The sequence below is a fragment of the Capricornis sumatraensis genome, chromosome 3, assembly GCF_032405125.1.
Source record: "Capricornis sumatraensis isolate serow.1 chromosome 3, serow.2, whole genome shotgun sequence".
Taxonomy (NCBI): Eukaryota; Metazoa; Chordata; class Mammalia; order Artiodactyla; family Bovidae; genus Capricornis; species Capricornis sumatraensis.
In genome coordinates this window covers 7,891,068-7,913,713 of record NC_091071.1, presented here as the reverse complement: position 1 = coordinate 7,913,713, position 22,646 = coordinate 7,891,068, and the positions used below count along the sequence as shown (strand labels likewise).

The 22,646-nt window shown below is 56.9% G+C and overlaps 1 protein-coding gene across 1 annotated transcript in view; it reads left to right on the top strand.

Annotated features, from left to right (window-relative positions):
- The first annotated feature begins 280 nt into the window (after positions 1–280).
- The window catches only part of SRRM3 (serine/arginine repetitive matrix 3), a 30,187-nt gene continuing 7,821 nt past the window's right edge, over positions 281–22,646 (top strand). The window contains exons 1-10 of the mRNA XM_068969623.1: positions 281–513; positions 5,789–5,890; positions 12,176–12,304; positions 12,422–12,502; positions 12,946–12,975; positions 13,446–13,508; positions 13,612–13,647; positions 15,676–15,726; positions 16,288–16,392; positions 16,958–17,135. Coding sequence (XP_068825724.1) covers positions 281–513; positions 5,789–5,890; positions 12,176–12,304; positions 12,422–12,502; positions 12,946–12,975; positions 13,446–13,508; positions 13,612–13,647; positions 15,676–15,726; positions 16,288–16,392; positions 16,958–17,135 — 1,008 coding nt within the window. The remainder of the gene's footprint in view (positions 514–5,788; positions 5,891–12,175; positions 12,305–12,421; positions 12,503–12,945; positions 12,976–13,445; positions 13,509–13,611; positions 13,648–15,675; positions 15,727–16,287; positions 16,393–16,957; positions 17,136–22,646) is intronic.

The window sequence follows — 22,646 nt, the reverse complement described above, 5'->3', positions numbered from 1 at the left end:
AGCCATCTAGTCCGCCTTGAATCCACCTCACCTTACCTATGGGGACAGCCCAGTGTCCGATGCCCCCTCATGACCTGAGGTGTGACCCACAGGTGCAAACCTGCCACCGCCCAGCTCTGCAGCCAGAGTGGAAGTGGATTAGAGCCTTGAGTGGGCCTTTAAATCTCCAGGATTAACCCGCGCCGAGAAGAGCTTAGCAGGTGGCCGAGAAGTGACCATCCCGCCGGATGTCTGTGTGTGTCCCGCAGGGCCGAGGCCAGCCGCTCCAGGGGCAGCCACAATGTCATCCACCGTGAACAACGGGGCGGCGAGCGTGCCGTCCCCGCCCGACGCGGCGAACGGCTTCCCGCAGCCGGGCGCCTCGTCGGGGGCCTGGCCGCGGGCAGAGGAGGAGCTGCGCGCCGCGGAGCCCGGCCTGGTGAAGCGGGCGCACCGCGAGATCCTGGACCACGAGCGCAAGCGGCGAGTGGAGCTCAAGTGCATGGAACTGCAGGAGATGATGGAGGAGCAAGGGTGAGCGGGAAAGGGGGCGGGGCGGGGCTGTGGGCGGGGTCGGGAGGGACTCGGGGCGGGGCCAGGGCGGGGCCAGCGTTGGGATCCCGGAGCCTGAAAGGTCAGAATCTGAGCTATTGCAGGCCCAGTTGAACTTTCATTCATGTATTACTTTATTCTACCAATAAGCTGTCTTGAACTCCTGCTCTATATAAAGTTCTCATCTGGGCTTAGAGTCACAGCAGCCAAGGAGACACAGCCCATGCCTACGAGAAACATCCAGTCTGGTGTAGGAGAGGGGCATGTAAACGTTAATGACAACTTGAGGCCTCAGTTTTCCCATCTGTAAGATGGGTGGTTCGAGCTGCCTGGTCTATAGCCAGGTGCGGCAGCCAGGCAAGAATGCACAGCGGGCCCCTACTACGTGTGAGGGCTGCCTGTGATTTCAGCAAGGGAATTCCAGCCAGCAGCCACACCCAGAAGCTTAGATTTCACCCTGTCTAGTTCAGAACCAGGGGCACACAAGTGGGCCAGATGCTGTGCTGGGCAACACTGGTCCCCAGAGCCGAACTGGAGTCACTTCCTCAAAGACTCCTCTCCCAACCCCTATTCCTTCCCCATCTCAGAAGGGAAACAGGCATGTTAACACCAACTCCGCCATAAAATAGGTTAGGATCAGGATTATAGAAAGGACAGCAGGACAGGAAAGGTCAAGTGCTTCAGGAGCTCGGAGGGGAGATTCTGATAGAAGACATTTGAATGGGCCTTGAAGGATGAGTAGGAGTTCGTCAGGCTGAAAAGGAAGGACAGTGCATCAGTCAGTAAGGATTTAGGGACCTCCCCTGAAAATCCTGTGGAGACGGGGCAGCCATCGTAATGTGGAACTGGAGGCAAAAAAGAAAAAAAGAAAAAAACAGAGTCATTCCCATCTCTACCTCTCCAAGGAAAACTGGAGTTCCCAAGGCTCCTTTCTGCATTTGGCTGAGTACTTTGAAACTACTGGGCTTGCTGTTGAGGGAGTCAAAGTGGGGAGCAGGGCGTGCCCAACAGGCTGGCACTGTCAGTGAGCTGAGAAATCGGAAAGGCCCAGTGCGTTAGCGCCTGGAGCCACGTGGGAGCAGACCGCCTGTGCACAGCGGCCCTTCCAGACCACACCTGTGTCTGTTCATCCCCAAGAGGCAGCCAGGACAAGGCTCACTCGCCCCTGTGGAGCCCAGAAGACACTGAGGCTCAGACAGAGACTGTCACTGCCACCACAGGCCCTTAGGAAGGCAGGGCCAAGGCTGCCAGGCAGGGCGGCTTGTAAGAAAAGGGCGCAGGAATTTGCTGTTCACCTCCAGCTGGAGACCAGGTGGGGGTGGGGAGGATCCCTGCAGAGAGGAATGGATGGGTGGAAGGCTGTTGAAGACAGAAAGGAGATTTCCAGCTAGTAATGAAAACAGGCTTGATGAGCTGTGGATGTGACCGAAGAAATGAGATCCCTGGGGCTTAGGGTGGGGAGTGGAGTATCCTTATGCAGAGAGAGTCCCAGACCTTAATTAAACCTGCAGATCCTGCTGAACTGAGAAACTCCGGGAGTGGAGGGAGTGAGGGCGGGTGGGCGTTGCTAGGGAACAGATGCCTGGGACAGATGAGAGCCAGCCTTCCGTGCCGCGTTCTAGGAAAATACCCCTTTCCCCACACAAGCCCCGCCCCTTCTCCGTCACAGAGCCCTGCCCACTTCCCCTCACAAACCCCGCCCTCTTCCCCCTCACAAAGCCCCGCCCCCTTCTGGGCCCCTGCCCCCTTCCTAAGCCCCACCCTCTTTACCTAACTTTGTCCATAGGAAAGTTCTCTCCCCAAGCTTTCAGAGAACTCCTAAGGGCCCTCACTCATGGCAGAACCTCCCCACAAGTCCGCTATCTCCCCCTGCCGTGGCAGGCTTATTATCCCAGGGGGGCAGCCTCAGGTGAAGGGGGATGGCTGTTGACCCTGTCTTTGGTATCTAATCACCTGGCATCAAAGGCTCATTCCTCGCTGGGATGCACCCAACAGGTCGTCTCCAGATATTCTATCAGGGGCCCTTCCACCACCCAAGCCCTCACTCCAGGTGGTCCTTAGACTGGAGTCTCCCATAAAGCTAGCTCTCCGGTTATCAACCCGCTCCCTCTGCCATCTCTTAGCGGCTGCCCTGGCGGTAGAGGCCACAGCCACTCTGGAACCCAACAGTCGGGGCTTCCAGCTCTGCCCTGTGACCTTGGGCAAGCCATAGCTACTGGCCTGTTAAGTAGGGGGTTGTTCTGAGGGGCCTTTGGACTAAGGCAAGTACAGGGCTCCTGCACCCCACTCCAGTCCCCAGAAAGTGCTCCACAAACGCTAGGGATCTTTGCTCTGCTAAAAATCCGGTCATTAATATCCGTTTCAAGAAACACTGGTTCATTTGCATGTATTTACCAGGTTCGCAGGCATTTGACAAATATTCCTGCTAGTCATTTTGGAGAAGGAAATGGCAATCCACTCCATCACTCTTGCCTGGAAAATCCCATGGACGGAGGAGCCTGATAGGCTACAGTCCATGGGGTCGCAAAGAGTCGGACACGACTGAGCGACTTCACTTTCCCGCTAGTCATGGAAACACACATTCTTTGGCCCCATTGAAAAGCAATCCCTTTCTTAATACTGATGGATGGTGGCTAATTCACTGGTGATGGATGCTGCCTTTGGCGACATCTTCCTGGGCAGTCTCTATGAGCAGCCCACAGTCACTGTGGAGGCAGGGACAAAGCCCCCAGCCTCTATGAGGTGATGTTCCAGCCTTGGCCCCAAACATCCCCCTTCCCACATCCTACCCACCATGCCCCTTCTCATGAGGACTACTAAGCTGGGCTTGGAGCTTTGAGCCCTCCCCTCTCCCTGCTCTATTTCTTCATCTGTAAAATGGGCCACTACCACCACATGATGAAGATCAACTTAATGACCAAGGAAGTGATTTTCTAGGAAATGCTGGATCTGGGCAAAGGCGGGCAGAAGGAGACATTTTCCACTCTGAGGACCTCTTTAAAAATGTATTGTCCCCTCACCCCACCCCAGCCCCAAAGGGCAACCCAAGAAGTCCCCAGAGCAAAAATGAATTTGATGCATTTTTCCCAAATGGTGGAAGTGGCAGTGAGGGAGCCAGACTGGCTGGGGAAGCAGCTGAGCCAGGAGGCTGGGGCGCTGAGACAGGCATCCTCGGCCTGCCTACCCTCTTCCCCGTCCGAGCCCTTGACTGTTAGCCAGCCGGGCCTCCTGCATGGCCTTGAGTTGGCAGGTGCTGTCGCACCCACAGGGCATGGAAGGTTTGGGTACCAGCCTCCTTCTCCATCTCAGCCTTTGCCTCCTGGGAGAGCAGAGGGGAGAGGTTCAGGAGATTTCTGACCCAGGACCCTGCTGACCTGGGAGGGGTCTAGGGTAGAAAAAGGCACAGAGCCTGGGACAATTAGACCCTCTGGCCCCATCGCTCTGGGACAAATAATCCTCAATCACCACCATTTCTTGAACACCTGCTGTGCGCTAGGCACTGTGCAAAGTGCTTTTACGTGTCATCTCCCTTAATCCTACAACAATATTGAAAGGCGGGTTACTATCCCATTGCACAGGTGTACAGACTCAGACTGAGAGAAGCATGTGGACTTGTGCAAGGTCACAGATCTAGAAAGTGGGAGCACTGAGATTCAAAAACTGTCACGCCAGAATTCAAAAGCATTTTTGGAGGCCCCATGTGGCAGGCAAGGTGCCAGATGCTGGGGACACAAGGTCAATTCAGACAGACAAGGTCCCTGTCCTCGGGGAATTCCCAGGCCAGTGTAAGGTGCAGAAGAGTCAACAATGAAGACTAGCCCAGAAACCACCCCTCCAGGAGGAACCAGGAGGCTGAGGTTGCTATGGAAACACAAATGTTAGCACCTAACCTGGCTGGGGAGGCAGGAGGACTCGTACTGCTGTAAACTTCCCATGAGTCACATCTTTGTGTTCAGCCGTGGTTATTTCCACAGAGTAAACCTGGAAGTTAATTTATGAATCAAAGCTGTATTCCTTTTTTTTTTTTAAAGGTTTTTGAAAACAGTTGCGAAATTGCTCTCCAAAAAGGCTGAGTCAATCCCAAATGCTTGTTGAAGGAGAGGAGGGAAGAAGGGAGAAAAGAGATGGGGTCCCTGACAGGGAAGGATGTACTGTTTTCATGGATAGGGTTGGGTGGATGGGCTTGCTGTGTGCACAGAGAGCTCATAGCCACATGACAGAGGGGGTGGGACTCCAGGTCCTATTTGGCCACCATGGTTTCTGTCTAGGGCGGCCCAGGAGGAGGAGAGGGTGGGAGCTTAGGAGACAAGACTCAGTCAGCAACAGCCACTGACAGCTGGTGTGTGCTGGGCACAGGGCCAGGGGCTGGGTGAGCACAGACGCCCCAGGGGTCAGCATGGACATGGGCTGGGAGGCCTGGACAGCTGTCACACTGGTGGTGTGGGAGCGGTGACAACGACCCCGGATGTGGGAACAAAGATGAGGGGTAGGTGATTCTGGGCCTTGGTCCTCAGCCTGAGACTGGGCTCAGGGAGGGAGGGAGGGCGGAGGAGAGAAGCCAGGAGCCTCCCTCCAAAGCCCGGACTACATCCCCCCACCCCCATCCCAAGCTGGGCAGCCATGGATCTACCTCTGCGATCCTGGACCGGCCACTTGGCAGCCTTCATGCTGTAGAGGCAGGGATGCCCTGAGGCCCTCCCCAGGACATGGTGAGGAAGGCAGAAAAGGCCACATATGTGTCAAGGTCAGGGGTCTCGCTTCTCCCCTAAAATGTCTCCAGAGAGGGACTGCAGCCTGGGTGTGGGAGGGAGGCCTGTCCCAGGGTGGGACAGGGCCAGGAGGAAGAGCCCGGTCTCCCCTGGGAGATGTCCTCACCTCTGGGAACTCTCCCTTTACTTTATGGGTTGGCTTGCCTGGTTGTTGGCTTAGTTGGCTCGTTGGCTGATGTGGTGCAAAATGGGTCAGCTTTGCGCTTCCCCAGCGCTGAGAACCTTGGTGGTGGTGTGACCTCGGATTCCCCAGCGCTGAGAACCTTGGTGGTGGTGTGACCTCGGATTCCCCAGCCCTGAGAACCTTGGCGGTGGTGTGACCTCGGATTCCCCAGCCCTGAGAACCTTGGTGGTGGTGTGACCTCGGACAGGTCATATCCAGCTGGAGAGTGCCTGCGTGACTGAAGGCTGGGAGGAGGGGCTGGGGGGGCAGGTGGGGAGGAAACCAGAGCCCAGACTGCAGCTCTCGCCTTCCCTGTGCCCCGCAGGTACTCAGAGGAGGAGACCCGGCAGAAGGTCAGGACTTTCCGGCAGATGCTGATGGAGAAGGAGGGAATGCTCACCAGGGAGGACCGGCCTGGGGGCCACGTGTGAGTGCTGCCAGGGTTGGGGGGGGGGGGGCCCAGGGCGGGGGAGGGGGCAGCCTCCGGCCAGCCCTGGGCAGCCTTCCCAGGGCTCACTCAGGTGGCTGGGGCTGGAGGTGGGAAGAAAGAAGAGGAGACAGAGAGGGTATGGTTCTTGTCCACCGGAAGCTCTGGCCTGGCCCAGGGCACTGGGCAAGAGCCGCTGGGCACCTGGGCATCACTGAAGTCCTCTCCCCGCCAACCTGGGTTCTATGTCTGGCCCAGCGGTGGGAGAGAGAGCCCATATCTCATCTCTGGGAATCTTGGGCTGCAAACCAGGAGACTAGAGAAGTGTTCTGCCCTCAGTGTTGTTATTGGCTGATAGACTAGTCCCTCCGCCCCAACTATTATCACCTAGATAGTGGCCTGCTGAGTAAACACGGATGCTGGAGAGAAATGACCAGCGCACCAAAAGCCATCACTGGCTCGGCCAAAGGCCCATCCGGTAAAGAGAGCACAGGCTCTGTAGGGGTGACATCTCTGCAGCTGACACTGGACAGGAGCACCGGGTGCCATGGGCTGCGGATAAGACAAGGAGGTTACAGGGAGGCAGACTTCGTCTCGGAGAACTATCAACCGCTCGAAACCATATAAAGTTGAGCAGCTGCCATAGGAGGGCAGGGCCAGCCTGTCCCTGAGAGTGTCCTGTTGTGACGGCAGGGTGGGCATCTTGCTGAGACCTTAAGTCCCTGGGCACCTTTGTTGGCAGGAAAGTAAAACAGCAGCAGTGCCTTCTGAATGCTTTTCCTTGCTGTTGTCTTGAGGGCAAACAGCATTGCAGGAAGAGATGGATCTCGAAGACAGGAAGCCCAGCCTATAGAAATTGTAGACTATTTCAGGTGAGGGGGTTCCCCTCCTAACCCCACTTAATCTCACTTCTCTGGCTTGAGCAAGAGCGCAAAGCAGAGTCAGTGATGGTGATTCTCCCTGACGGTCCAACAGTTAGGGCTCCACGCATCCACTGCAGGGGGCACTGGTTCAATCCCCAGTCAGGGAACTAAGATCTCAGATGCCACGTGGTATGGCCAAAAAGGGGGGGAAAACCCCCAAACCAGAGTCAGGCCAGCCTCAGGCTTGTGGGGGTTTGTGGGTGCTCTAGGGGAGCCAGGCTCAGCCAGCCTGCTCTCTCCCCTCAGAGGTCACACCACACCATTGTCTCGCGAGCCTCCAGAGCCCACAGCACCCCCTCGGCAGGGGCTGTGGCTGCCTCAGTAACACCCCGCAGGTTCATCCCCGCCCCCAGGCCAAGGTGAGCTTCTCCCTCCCTTCCCTTCTCAAACCTCCAGACAGCCAGATCTTTCCGCTGCAACCCGTACCACCTCCAAAACCATCAGGTCCTGCCTGTCTGATCCGTGCCCCCTCAAATGCCCCCCAGGGCTCCTCTGGAAAAGCAGCCACCCTCTCCCCTTCCATCCAGTGTGAGGGCAAGAGGCCTCTTCCAGAACCTGCCTTTGCCACCTTCTCAGGGCCCTTCCAGCGATAACTGCCCCTCCAGCCCACACCCTCCCTTGGGCTCCTTCCTCTTAGTCGGCTTCCGGTCCTTCCCCAACTCTGCTTTCTCCTCCAGCCGCCAGCCCACACGTTTCTCTCTTTTCTCCATCAGATTTCTATAGAGCGTGCAGTACACATTGTCTCCGCTTCCTTAAGCCACGGAGATCTGGCTTCTGCCCCCGTGACTCCCGTGACCTGCTGCAGCTGTCTGAGTCTTGCTTGGCCTGGCCCGGGCGCCTCCGCAGGCCTGGCCTCTCCTGGCATGTGCCACCACTCCGTTTCCCCTCTGGAAACCTGCTTTCCCTCTCCCTGGCTTCCAAGAGTCAGCCCTTTGTGACTGTCTTCCTGCCCCTCTGATGGCTTTCTGCTCCTCCCTTCCTCCTGCCCACTTCTCAGGTCTTGGCTCCCCACGAGGATCTGCTAGGTCCTCAGGTCTGCCTTCCCTGTTCTTCCTGGGGATCCCATCCATCCCCAGCTGGAATGCCCTCCTGTTAGTGGATGACTTCCAAGTCTTTTCCAGTAGTCCTGATCTTCTCTTTCCTTGAATGAATGAATAATGCATTTAAGAACCAGGACATGTTGGGAAGGAGGTCACAGAAAGGTTGCAATGTCCATCGTCCGAAGAAATGTCCTTGAGGGTCTGTGCTGTACACCCAGCCCTGTATTAGTGCTATGAGGTGGGGAGGGAAAAAGAAAAAGACACGCTCCCTGCTCTCTGGGTGGAAATACAAACCTCCAAGGAGGACTCCTGCTCTGGAAGCAGGGGAGAATATAGACTTGGCAGGGTCCCAGGATCCTACTAAAATGTTAAAGACATAGAAGACAAGTTTGTTAGCAGTTTGTTTGGTGGCTGGGACAATAAAGAATCCACCTGCAAACGAGGAGACCTGGGTTCGACCCCTGGTTCAGGAAGATCCCCTGGAGAAGGGAATAGCAACCCATTCCAGTATTCTTGCCTGGAGAATCCCATGGGCAGAGGATCCTGGTGGGCTACAGTCCATGGCATTCCAAAGAGTCTCATATATTTGCCCCGTGCTATGAGGCGCTATAGGAGAGGCCCCAGGCCTGATTTATCTCTGTTCCTGCCACCCTTTCCCCCTCCCCCCAGCCCCAGTAGGCCTGGCACCCAGGCTGTGAGCAGAAAGGGCCTCCCCTTTGCCTGGAAGCCTCCTTCTCCCCTGTGTGAACTCAGTCATCTGTCAATTGGCCATTAGGCTCCTGGCAAAAGGGAAACAGAACTAGTTAATTAGTGAAACTGCTGTCAGGAGGAAGAGCGTGTGACAGGCATCTCTTCCTAGGTCAGAGCCCTTCCCGGGAGCAGCCGGTCCAGCAGGTGTCCTGGGTGATGCTGGGTTCAGCCCCGATTGGCCCTTGGTCCCTCTGCAGTGGACTCTGGCTGGGCCTGCTTTGGTCAGCTCTGTGGGGCTCGGTGTGTTCTGTCGCTGGGGAAGAAGGCCTCCCTGGCCTATTCCACAGACGTGGTGAGGGGTAAACTTGCTAACAAATGTGAACTTAAGAGCAGAAATCACTAAATAAATCTAGAACTCAGTGTAGACACTCACAACTGTGTCTACAAAGCAGGAAGGGGACAGCTGAGCTAACATCCACAGTGAGGAAGCCCAGCCGGTAGAGTCCAGGGCCGGCCTGTGTGCACATGAACTCTCAAAGTCAATTGCTTAGGTGAACTTGCATTCTTAATCAAAGGTCCCCAAACCATAGATATTTCTTTCCGTCCCTGGGGCCTCAATTTTCTCATCTGTGAAATGGGAGAATGCAACTTCTCTAAATCAGGAATTGGTTCTGAGTGGAATGTGAACCATGGAGAACCATTTATACATTAGAGAACATTCTCATGAATGGCATTATTTGTGATATATATTATAATGAGCCAGGAAGGTCAGAACAGGAGAACCCAGTGTCCTGGCCCTGAGAGAGCCTGCAAAGTGGATGTGGTGGCACCAGCTGCACAAAACCAGCAATACAGGCCTCAGCCTAAGTCTGTTTACATCACTGGAACTGCCAGGACAAGTCTTACCAGAAGGTTCTGAGACCTTGTATGTCTCTCCAAACATGCATCTCCTCTATGCCTGTCTATTTCTTTAAACTTTTTTTTATTTATTTGGCTACATCGGGTCTTAGTTACAGCACATGGGATCTTCATTGCAGCATACGGGACCTTTTTTTTTTTTTTTTTAGCTGCAGCATGCAAATTCTTAGCTGTAGCATATGGCCTCTAGTTCTGTGACCAGGGATTGAACCTGGGCCCTCCTGCATTAGAAGCACCGAGTCTTAACCACTGGGCTACTAGAGAAGTCCCCATGCCTGTCTTTCAATGCTTCCAGCAGATAAAAGATCCCATGTCAGCCTCTTAGAAAAGCCTGGAAATTAAGAGAGATCAAACAATAAGGTCTCAGGCAGGGAGGATGGGGCGGGGCAGGCATGGGGAGCCCTGTCCCCAACGCAGGGGTAGAAAGGAAAGACGTGTCTAGGAGTGCAGCCAGCACAATAAGGAGGGCCCAGCGAGGGCCTGGACTCAGTGGCTAACCCAGCTCGATGTCAGGAGGCAAGAAAGGATTCCCTGCCTTCTGTCGGGATCAAGGGAAGTTCCCTCCTCCCACCAGCTCACCCACACAATGTTTTTGGTGCCCTGAAGTTTTGCCAAAGTCTATGGCGTATGTGTCAGGCATTTGTGTGGCTGAGGGCTATGTGTGGGGATGATGGGCCCTGGGATAGGCTGTGGAGTTCAAGGGACAGGAAGTAGGAGGCCCCTGGCTTCAGGAAGAGGAGCATGGGGAAGAGAGGAGAGGTTTGAATGAAGGGATGTGCAGGTGTTTGGCTCTGAGGGAGCAGAGCAATGACATGACCGTCCATCCCCCCAGAAAAACCTCTCATAACACCTGTGTGACTTCTAGGCTGCCAAGGCCAGGATGGTGTTTGGGATTCAAATAACATTCTTTTTTTTTTTTTTTGCCGCACTGTGAGGCATGTGGGATCTTGGTTCCCTGACCAGGGATCAAACCTGTGCCCCCTGCAGTGGGAGTAGGGAGACTGAACCACCAGAGAAGTCCAGCAAGTGACGTTCTTGACACAGGCCTCAAGGCTATCGAACCTTGTGCAATTTGGGTTACATTCTTCTTTCTTTCTTTTTTTTTAAATACAAAAATCAGTCTTCAAAGAACTGCTAAGTGGGTGCTCTGCTGGAGTTTGTGCCTGAAAATCTCACCTGTAGCTGTGATCTTGCCCAGTCTCTTTCATGTGTCAAAACCAGTTTTCTCCCTGGAAGAGGAGGTGTTGGTGTGTGTGTCTGACTGAGGTTCCTCTGTCTAACAATGGTGACCGTGCGGAAGACCACAGTCACGGGCCAGGCCTCTGTCAGGAGCTTCATAGCCAAACTCCTACTTAATCCTCTCCTCAAAGCTGGGCTATTCTTTACCCCATTGTATAGATAAGGACCCAGAGGCTCAGTGATCGCGGTCATGCCTGGATTCAGACCTGTCTGTGTGAATCCAAAGCTCAAGTCACATCTTTAATGGTCTGCCATCCCAGCCCTGGCCTCCCTCGCTCTGGGCAGGAAAAGGATGAGCCTGGCAAAACCAGGGCTGAGCCTCCATCTGGGAGGGGCACTGTCTGAGCCGGCGCAGGAATGAAAAATGGAAGATGAGGGGCCATCACCCTGGACCTGGGCCTTTGGAGGGTCTGTTTCTGGGCGTGTCCAGTAAAAAAACAAATGTGCACACATCGGGACTTCAGAGAATTGTCATAACCATCCTATAAGGTAATTAGGATGCCCCTGTTGAAGAAAGAGGCTCAGAGAGGGAGCAAGAGTGACAGGCACTGGGTCACAAAGCGACTCAGGGACAGCGCATAATTAGGGCACATGTGCAGCCTTTAAAGACAAAGCACCTGCTCCTCCAAGTGCCCTCCGGGAACAGCTGTCGGTGGCAGAAGATGGCTGGGGGCTCCTGAGCCCGGGAGAGGGGACCAGATGCTGCGGTCCCTGCGGAGTGAAGGGGAGAGCGCGGCAAGATGGATGGGGAGCCCCGGAGGCGGGCAGGGTGCCGAGGCCGGCGCCCGCTGCCACTGGGCAGTGATTGATGACAGCCAGGCAGCGGGAGAAGAGCCACCAGGCCTCCGGAGGCTGCCGAGAGGAGGAGGAGAGGCTATGAATATTTCAGAGAGGCAGCGGGGCTGGAGGGAGGACCGGGCTGGGGGGAGGCGGGGAGGGGGCGAAGGGTCTGCGGGATTAAGGAAGGACAGATATCAGAGACGGGGGAGCTCAGAGAGGGGGAAGGGCCTCAGAGAGAGAGCGGGGCTCGGTGGCGGAAAAGGGGGACTGAGGAGGGGAAAGGGGCTCGGGACGAGGCCTCTGGGGTTAAGGGTGCAGGGGGGCTCAATGAAGGGGACCGAGGGGCAAAGAATCCGTGTCGGGAGGGGCCTCAGCGAGGGGAGGGGCCTCACTGAGGAGGAGGGGGCGCCCAGAGGGTGAGAACCTAGAAGGGGGGGCTAAGTGAGGGGGGAGGGCTCGGTGCTCCTCTTTCTCTTTTGCAAAATAGGGCACGGTTGGTTGGTTGAGGATGGGGACAAAATAGAGCATCGCTGAGGCTGGCGCCCTGTGAGGGAGGCTCCCGGTGTGGTTCCCCAGATCCCCTCCCCACCCCCGATGACCTTCGAGGGGTCGGGGCCATCCCCACCTCGCTGCCCGGGTCAGCGGGAAGGCGCGGCCGCCGGGCGGCAGGTGCTGAGCGTCCCTGTCGCCGGCAGCGTGGCGGAGACCCCGCGGCTGATCGAGGGCACCGAACTGGGCCTGGAGTACGCGCCCTTCGACGAGGACGACGGCCCGGTGGACTGCGACTGCCCGGCCTCCTGCTACCGCGGGCACCGGGGGGACAGGTCAGCGCCTGCCGCGGCGGGGGATGGGGGGTGGGATGGGGGCCTCCCCTCCCCCGTCACCTCTGCCCTCACCACCCCCACCCCGCCCTGCCCTACCCTGTCCCCCTTCTCACCCAGGACCAAGCACTGGTCCAGCAGTTCCGCGTCGCCCCCTCCCAAGAAGAAGAAGAAAAAGAAAGGCGGCCACCGGAGAAGCCGGTGAGAGCCGCCCCCACCCCCGTCCCCCCCCTCCCCCAAGCCCCGGGCTGGAGGCGGTGGGAGGGGCGCAGTGGGGCCCCCAGGCCGCATCCCTGGGCGGGCAGAGCTCTGACACCCAGCACTGTGGGCCCTGCCCCTCACTGAGCCCCCTCCCTTCACCAGGCCCTTTCCCGCACTGAGTTCCCCCTCCCCACCCCACCCCAATGTCCAGCCACCCCCGAATTGCTCAGGCCCACGACCCAGCCTCACACCTCGGAGCACCTGCTCTTGGTCCCCAGCACCCTCCCACAGGGGTCCTGCACACCCCCGGCTGGGGTCACCTATGGCTCCCCATCTCTACACGCGCCTTCTCCCCTGTCCTAAGTGAGGCCCTGGCAAATGTCTGGAGCCCACACTAATCCCATCCAATTGTCTGTCTCCCCCTCTTTCTGCCCCGCCCTCAGCAAAAAGAGGAGACTAGACTCTGAGTGCAGGTCAGTGATGAGGGTGGGGCAGGGAGGGATGGGCTGGGCCAGGAGAGGGTGTCTTTGGGTGGGAGAGGGTCCCAGGCCATTCCCCAGAGGCTGGAGGCCTGCACCTCAGGGCCTGGGCACCAGCCAACGTTCCAGCACTTCCCCGCAGAGGCCAGAAATCCTATCACTGGAGCCTCTAACCTTTGGGTTTGAAACAGTCCTGGCTCACAGTGCCCAGGGGGCTGGAAAGGTGACGAGGGGACAACACAGGCAGCTCCATCAACTTCTCTCAGGGACCTAGTGGACCCTCAGGGCCTTGATTCGCTGTAGGATGGCTGTTGGCTTGAAGCCCTGGAATCCCCTTTTCAACTCCAAGGCCCCAGGCGCCCGGGCTTCCCCAGCCATCTCCACCACCATGCCACCCCCACCCATCCCAGGGCCCCAGTTCACTAGACAGCCCCCACCCCCGACCCCCGTCACTATGTCCGCAGCTGTGGGAGCTCCTCACCCCTTCGCAAGAAGAAGAAGAGTGTGAAGAAACACCGCCGAGACAGGTACCCTCTGTCCCCGGGGGCCTCCGCTTACTTCTGTGGGACTGCCCCCCTCCATGACCAAGGCTGTGTGTGGGCTCAAGAGAACCCTTCTGTGGCCCCACAGGTCTGAATCTGGGTCCCGGAGGAAGAGACGGCACAGGTGAGTGGCGCCCCGTGGAGGCGGGGCAGGAGGACATGGACAGAGGCCAGTGGCCACCCCTCCAGGGCCTGAGGAAGCCACGATGCGAGGAGGGTTGCCAGGGTCCTGTCCGCTCCATCTTCCCACACCAGGGACTCCTCCCCAGAGCCAGACAGAGAGCTGGAGGGTTGGGGAGGAGGAAGGCCATTGCAACTCTCATTTGCCCCATAAGTCAGCCTTGCCTTGGGAGCCCCAAGAATGTCCAGACAACACAGTATACTGGTCCAGTGTCCAAGGGATATTTCTGTGGAGGTGCCAGTCAGGAAGGCAGAAACATCAGGACCCCAGATTCTCAGAGAAAGGGCCTGCAGGCAGAAGGATCTCCCTGAAGTAGAAAGGCTCAGTAAGTAGGAGACAGGGCAAGCGGGCTGTGCCTGCATGTGAAGTTTCTGGGGGGCTGGTGCCAGCCGCCAACAGGCCTAATTGCCAGACTGTGAAACCTCCACTCTGTGGGGCTGGGACCCAGCAAGGGACTCTGAGCACGACAGCAGGACAGTGACTTTTTCAGGACGGATTGCAGAGAAGGAGGTGTAAGGCCAGAACCCAAGTAGAGGCAGGCATGTGGAGAGTGGAAGAAAACTCAGCGTGGAGGACAGGAGGCTGTGGGGCAGTCACATCCCCACTGTTGGCACTGGAGCCAGACCCACCACCCGCAGCTCCCCTGAGGAGGGGCAGAGTTCTCAGTTTCATTTCCGGCAGTGAGCATCTGCCCATGGCCACACCTTATTCCCAGAGCTTCCCCGGTGGCTCAGCGGTAAAAGAATCTGCCTGCATTGCAGGAGATGCAGAGATGTGGATTCAATCCCTGGGTTGGGAAGATCCCCTGGAGAGGGAAATGGCAATCCACTCCAGTCTTCTTGCCCAGAACATTCCATGGACAAAAAAGCTGGTGGGCTATAGTCCATGGGATCAGAAAGTAGTGGGACATGACTGAGCGACTAAACAACAGCACCTAATCCTGGCTCTCCCAATCCCCCAGTTTCCCATCTCCCTCCTCCCCTGCCGCCCCTCTCTAGTCCTTCTGGGCCAATGGGGGCCCCTCCTGCCCCTCAGTGGTCAGCATCAGCTTGCATAGATCCTCTGTCCCGTTCCCGTCAGTCCTGGGAAGGACCTAGAGATGATCTGAGGCCAGACCGGCTCCCCGCCCAAAGCAGGAAGCTTGGGTTCTAGAACCCAAACCTCTGGAATCCTGGGCCTGCCCCCGACCCACTCTTCTCTCAGGTGAAACACATTCTGGCATTTCTTAGCATCACCTTGTTTCTGGTCAGAAGGAGGCATGTGTTCAGGGCTAGAGGGATTGAGCAGGAGTCTGGTGACATCAAGGAGAGTGAGGCTGAGAGACCCACAGGGGTGAGACCTTAGAAGCCTGAGCGGAAGCTTCTTGGTCCATCTCAGTCAAAGGCAGAAGGAGCTGGGCTGAGGGGCTCACCCCAGAGAGCAGGATGAGATGGGAGAGGATCCAGAAGAGTAATCCCAAAGCAGGAAGATCATCAAACCCAGGGGAAAGCATTTCTTTCCTAGGCACCAGGCCTGGACCACGTAAGACAGAGGGGCAGGAGGCCTGGACTCTGCCCTAGAGAGACCTGTCCGAGGGAACCTGGGGCCCCAGGGTCACAGATGAGGTCTGGAGGGGCCATCCTCACCGTGGCGACTCATCAGAAGGGCTTCTCCCCAGACCAATGCCAGAAGGAAAGGGCAGGTCACCCCTCCTTCTGGGGCCGGGGTCACATCTCCTGTGGCACTCCTGGGGGGAACAGAAGTGGGACCCAGATGCAAGGTGATCCAGGCCAGGACTTACAGGAGAAGGAGGGAAGAAGGCCTGCAGAGGAACAGGGACCAAAGCAGTGGGGTGGGGTGGGCGGGTCCACACCAGCCCAGGAGAGGAGCACACCTCAGGACACAGCCCAGCTGCAGGGCTCCCAGGCCCCGCCCTCCCCGGGCCAGCTTGGGCTCAGGCTGTGCTGTCACGGTAGTCTCTGCTTTCTGTAGATCTCGAAGCCCCAAGAGCAAACGAAGAGAAAAGAACAAAGAGAGGAAAAGGTGAGCACCCTCTCCCACTCTCCAGACCCTCAGCCCGCCCCTCTCCCATCCCCCTCGAAAAAAGCCCTGGCCTTCTGGAATCACAGAATCAGGCCCTTGAAGATAGCTCATTTTTGTCCCTGCTGCCCAGATGGAAAAATTCAGACCCAGAGAGGAAGCGGAGAGTGCCCCCCACCCCTGCCCCCATCGCAGTCATAAGAACACCAGCTGAGGGCCGAATGAGGTCCTGGGAGGCTGGGATTGCCTAGAGAGAAGGACGCCTTTTTCCTAATACTGACAAATGACCCACATGGACTAGCTCTGTACCCAGGATGGGCACGGCTTGTGTTATTTTTGTAGGAGACTATGTGGGGGGAGGTATGGGGGCCATGGGAGGAGAGGGAGGTTTTGGGGGTGCAGGTTATGGGAGGGGAGAGTATGGGGTGGCCCCCATGGGCTATGGGGGCAGGGGTAAACTACATGAGGGGCGTCAGGGATGGAAGCAGAGGCTTCCATCAGGCCTTCACAGGGATCCCCCAGGGAGATGGGGCAGACCGTGAGGGCAGCCGATTTCTCTCCCAGGCCACACGCAGAGTCCCCAGGCCGCAGGTCCCATCGTCACAGCAGCGGCAGCTCCCACAGCCCCTCCCTGTCCTCCCATTACAGTAATTCCAGATCACCCAGCAGGTAGGTGCCAGGCTAGCAGGGGGCTCTAAGGGGTGGCTGAGCTCCCTTTCTGCTGGAGGGAGGGTGCCTGCAGTCCCCAAGGCTGGTTAGTGGCACTGGTGGACAGACAGGAACAGCATCGGTGGCTAAATTTACTAGGACAGCAGTGCTGGGCATATGCTAGGTCGCTTCGGTCGTGTTCAACTTTTTGTGGCCCCATGGACTATAGCTTCGCTCTGGCCCTGCCAGGCTTCTCTGTCCATGGGATTCTCCAGGCAAGGAGACTGGAGTGGGTTGCCATGGCCTCCTCCAGGGGATCTTCCCCACACAGGGATCGAACCCGCACCTTTTACATCTGCAGCTTCGGCGGGCGGGTCCCAGCGCCACATGGGACCGTGGTACTGCCCTTGCCCAAAGGCGCCCCCGACTGTGATTGGGGAGCAATGTGAGGGCTGGGAACTTGCTCTCACCCCGGAAGGGTTTCCTGGCGAAGGGAGGGGGCGGGGGGGGGGGGGGAGTGGGGGAGGAAGGAGGGAGGGGCGGGAGCTTGCAGACCGGGAGTCCCACGCTGGCTCCCCCGGTGCAGGCTAAGCCCCAAACACCGAGACGACGGGCGGAAGACGGGTAGCCAGCGGTCCAGCGGGAGCCGGTCGCCGTCCCCATCCGGCGGCAGCGGATGGGGGTCGCCCCAGCAGAACGGCGGCAGCAGGCAGCGGAGCGGAGCGTACGGGGGCCGCCCGGGCTCGGCGCAGAGCCCGCTCGATGTACGTACGCTTGGCTTTGCGGAGGGTTCGAGCGCCGCGCGGGCTGCGCCGAGCGGGGTCGGGGGCGGAGCGGGGTCGCACCGGGTCGCCGCGGGGTAGGGGCCAGTGAGTGCGAGGGGGCCGGCCGCTCCCCGGTCCCTGGGGCCCTGCCCGCACCAGAGCGGCCAGGAAGGCCGGGTGGTTTCGCCCAGTTGGCCTTAGTGTCAGGGTGAGGGAGGTCTGCACCCCTGACCTTGGCACACTGAAGGCCAGAGCAGGTTGACCACTGGGACATCAGCCAGTTGGGTAAAGAGCTGAAAAGGAACCCAGGCCTTCGGCCCCGCTTCCCGCAGGCGTATGGGGGGGTAGGAGGGGGCATGGGCTGTGGTAGGAGTCGCAGTTGGGATACAAGGTTCAAGAGTCAGGACCGCCCCCCACACCCCCCCCCCCCCCCGACCTCGGGCGTCACTGGCGCCCCGAGCCTCCCTCTCCCCACCGAGTCCTTTCCCCCTCTGGAGAGCCCTTCCTTCCTCAGCCCCCTCACAGCCCCTCTCCCTCTCTCAGATCCCTCCCCCGTCTGTCCCCTTGCATTTCTGCAGTCCCTGCTCCAGGGAAAACTTGTCCTTTCGAGGGCATTGCTTAGACAAGGGTCTCAAACCTGCAGCTTCACTTCCCTCGGCCCATCCTTCCTAAGGCACCTCCCCACACGCACGTCTCCCTCAGAGGTGCTGTCCCCACCCAACTTCTAGTAGGTGCACAGACTCCGGGAGACCCATGGGGCTGTGTGGTGACTGATGAAGAAGCCTTTGCTGGGTGGATGGGCTGGGCCAGGGTGGGAGGCTCTCCCAGGTCCCCCCAGAGGCCCACATCCCCTTTTGTCCCCCTTAGAGTCCAGGGTGGAGCCCCCCACAGGGAGAAGGGGACTGCAGTGCTGGCAGGGGCACTGGATGGGCACAGGGGACTTGGGGTGGGTAGGCCAGCAGGTCCCCCCCCAGACCTGCAGGCTACCCCTAGGAGCCTCAGTGTCGGTGGGGGCTGTCCCTCCCCAGACCTCAGGTCTCAGCAGCAAACATGTACGTGTTGGTCAGTTTCATTTTGATTTTTGGCTGTTTCCTTTCACTCCTTTTCTTTTCTCAAACACCCTTACTCCTATGGCCTCCGCGAGGAAAGCCAAGGGCAGCTGACAAAAGGCTCTGAGTCTCAGGATCATTTTTATTTAAGGACATCCCCTGTCTTGAAACCGTCCCACCTGGACAGGGTGCCAGGCTCCTGGGCTCCAAAGGGCCTCATTGGGCTACATGGGGAGGATCACTCCTGTGCTGGGTCTGTCTTGGTCGGGAGAGAGGGCTCACAGAGGTAGCTGAGGGCGGCCAGGACAGGGACTGGTGCCACAGGCCGCAGAGGAGATGTCCAACTTGGGCAAACCCCATAGAGCTTCCCCATCCCCAACCCCATGGGCACAGAGCTGGATTAGCACAGCAGCCCAGACACCTTCTCCAGGAAACTTCCTATCTTCTGACAAGCGCAGAAATGCAGGTTCTCTCCATCAGGGCCTTCTGCCTCCCCCGCCCTGGAGGCCCAAACGACAGCCAGCAAGGGCCCAGGGCCTGCACAGACATAATGGCCAATTAAGTAAAACCCCAGGAGAGGGCAATCAGGGAAGGCTGCCTAGCTTCCGGCCGTGGGAGGAAGCCTCTGCAGCACCCCAGTCCTGTCTCCCGAACAAACATGGAAGTTGGCACTGCCCTGGGAGTTTTCTAGAAGACAACACTTTGTTACTCTTCCCGCCAAGCATGCCCCCCAGATCCTCTCTACCCCTTGCATCCTAGGAGGTCTGGGACTTCGGAACATCCTAGGCCTCTCACCCGAACCTCATCCCCTCTTGCCTGCACATCCTTTCGGAGGAGTGAAATGACATGAGTTCTCATTCCAGGGAGGTGAGGTGGGCTCTGGGGTCACAGACTTTGGCCAGTAACCAAAAATGTCTTTGGGAAAAAGTACCCGAGGGTGGGCTGATATTCTTGGATGCTACCTTTAAAAAAAAAGGAAAGAGAGAGAAACAAATGGGAAAAGAAAAAGCTCACCGTTTTTTAACCCCATCTATGTTTTTGTTTGTTTTTTTTAGCCTCCCATTTGAAACGTGGTAATACTGTGATTCCATTTCTTGTTTAGCCGGCAAGGGGGGGGGGGGAAGTTTATGTAATTTTTCCTGTTATTTTGTTTTTCTTCGTATTTCCTTTCTTTTTTTTTCATTTTGTAACGTACAGAAATGCAAAGCATCTCTCGGGGTTTTTTTCCTCTATCTTCTATGTTGTTCTAGAATTTTGCTTTTGTGTGTGTTACTGTGGGGATTGCTCCTTCTAATGCAGAGATGGTTTTTGAATCTCAAGTGAACATTAGTCATATACATATCTATATTTTTTTCCTTTGTAATCAGGATTTAAAAGGGAAGATAACTCCTAAAAAAAAAAAGAAAAAAAAAAGACTCCAGTACCAACAGCTCCTGCCAAACCTTGGGCACCAACCAGCCCTCCCCTCCACCTCAGGGCATAAGCTGGAACCGCTTCAGCTTTTAAATTAACAAAAGATGGTGCGTCCATGTCTCAGTCTATAAGGAACCTTGGTGAGAAGCTGAGAAACACAGGGAAGGCAAGAGGTCATCATCCATTGCTTCCCAGAGCCCTGAACTTTCTCAGTTCCATTCCTTCCAGGTCTCAGATCCTTAGGAGGCCCTGGAGCAGGGAGCTGAAGACGCACGATAGAGTTTAATTCAGGTGAGGGTTGCAAAGCCAGATACTCTCAGGCAAAAGAAAAAGTCTATCCTGGGTTGGACTGAGTGCTAGCTTCTGACACATCTGTTAGTTGTCCCATTCCAAGGCAGAGCTGAGCCCCAGAGGGATTTCTGGGTTCTGCTGTTTATTGTTCCCTGCGACTCAGAGAGGTCAAGTGACCAGCTCAAGGTCACACCGCTTTTTAGAGGTTGATCCAAAAGGAGACTGCAGCCTTCTAACCTCAAGATTCCCAGGCACAGCCAAGATGTGGGAGGGTTGTCAATAGAAAACCCACTTCAAGGAGCCCTGAGCAAGGGGAGGAGGATGTGGGAGGTGGCTGCTGGGTGTCTCAGCTCCTGCTTCCCTCCCTGGGGATCCCAACAGGTGTCAAGGCCGGCTTCCAGCTCTCTCAGCTCCCCAGCACGGGAGCCTGCCTGCACCAAAATCAGGCTATGGGGGGCCCAACATTACACAGCCCAGTTCTACATGATTGCTGCCTCAGAGACCCACAGAGCCCCGCACCCCCACAGTTCCCATACATGTGGGGAAATAAACAGGCACAGAAAGGGAAGGGAGTGACTCAAAGCAAGCTATGTGGGACAGACGAGGAAGATGACCTCACGGGACAAGTCCTTCCATCCCATCTCACCTGCCTCCCTCCACCCCCAAGAACATACCTGCTAGCTCTGCCCTCCCCAACACACAGGCTGCAGCTTTTGCAGCCACAGGCAGCAGGGTCCCCTGCCTCAGCTGCACCTGCCCCTAGTGTCGAAAGTGTTGAGGGAAGCCTTGCTGTTTGGTGAGGATGGCAGAGGACTTAGGGAGCAAGGCCCCCGGGCTCTCTCTGGCCTCTGCCTCGGGCTCAAGTCTCATCATCCAATGGGTGGCCTAGAGTGACTCCAAGAAAAGGTGCCCGTGGATCTCCCCAACCTGCCTCATCTCAGCCTCCCCGTCCCACCCTACCCGCCCCCCGCCCCCAGGAAAGAGCAGTGACCACAGCTGTAGGGGGGCAGTCAGGATAGGAAGGGACATCCTGGCATTTCTTCCAGGATGAAACCAGAAGACAGAAGGGATGAATTTTGGTAAAATGATACTGAAAGTGAAAGTGAAGTCGCTCAGTCGTGTCCGACTCTTTGCGACCCCAGGGACTGTAGCCCACCAGGCTCCTCTGTCCAGGGATTTTCCAGGCAATAGTACTGGAGTGGATTGCCATTTCCTTCTCCAGCAGATCTTCCTGACCCAGGGATTGAACCCAGGTCTCCTGCATTGTAGACAGACGCTTTACTGTCTGAGCCACCAGGGCCAGCAAAAATGATACTGAAGCCAGGGGTAAAGGGGAGTTGAGGCTGAGCCAGTCCTCCAAATTGAGTCTGTGGTTGCCTTCCCTTTTAAATGCATGATCCCTTTCACCCCATCAGTCCACTCTGATTGGCCGTGTTTAAACAGCTTTTCTCTTCTGTGTGGGTCCACCTTCCCCTCTGTCTTCCCCCCTCTGCCTGTGTTTCCTTCTGCCCTTGTTTCTCTGTGTCTCTTGGTCTGTCTGTCTCTATGTGTGTCTCTCTGTCTCTTCCTCACCACCTCTCGCCCCTGACTTGGGCCTCTCTCCCCATACGCTGCCAGCCCTTCCTTCACCCGTGCAGTGGTTCTGTTCCCATCAGCTGCTTCCTGCATGCCCTCTGGAGGTTTTCTGTTGTTTAACGAGTTAAGGAAAGGTTGACTCTTGGAGTGTGTGGGTTAAAAAAAAAGCAAACAGAAATGGCTGGGCAGGATCTCACTCCCATCCCTGGGACTAGACCAAAAGCCGAAAGCCACAAGGCTGCCCCATGCGATTCAGAGGGGGAGCACAGCTTAGCGTCTCTGTCTTCCCGGATTCTGCATTCCCAATGCGGAGACCTTCTTTTCTCTTTTATTATTGCATTCCCGTCCCTGACCACTGAGAAGGTAGGTATTCTGGCTCCGCTGTGCGCCGCTCCCATCTCCAGATAAGCCCCGCCACTCTGCTTGGTTTGAATGTGGTTTTCTTTCTCTCTCAATCTCTCGATCTCGCTCTGGTTGGTTTTTCTCCCCTCCCATTTTCTTTCTTTCTTTTAGTGACTACTCATTTGTAACTTGCATTTTCTCCAAATGAGCTGCAAAGCTGTGTTTCCTGGTTTGTCGTTTAGTTTTCTTGACTTTCCACCCCCGCCCCCCCACAGCTTTTCTGGTTCATTCTACCCTCCTTTCCCACCTTCCCCTTCTTCTTCTCCATCCCGCCCCCAGCCCCTCCCTCATGGCCCTCTCTCTTTCTCATTTTGTTGTCCGAATGCATTTCTGTGTGGTTTAGCATTCTGAGTTTGTGTTCCCTTCCTGAATTGTATGCTGCGGTCGAGCCAACTTGATTTCTGTTTTCTGGAGTAGCTGTTAAGCCCCTGACCCTTCACCCCTGCCCATCCCCGGAGCCACCCTGGGCAATAAGCAATGTTGGAGGGGGTCTGTGCTGGGCCTGTTGGCCTCCAGATCCTGGAAGAAGTTCCGGCTGAGGTCAGTCCTAAGGCAACAGCTCTGTCCCACCCTCCAGGCCCTGCTGGGCCGCTTCGGTCTTGCCCTGGCGGCAGGTGGAGCTTTAGCAGGGAGCCACAGACTCTGGGGTGGTAGCTGGCATCAGGGCTGAACTGCCTCCCTGCTGTATCTTTCAGGTGTTAAATGGTAGTTTAACTTCAGGGGCAATGCCAGCTGGCCAGGAACAGGTGCCGGAAGTACACAATAGGATGGCTGCTTGGCA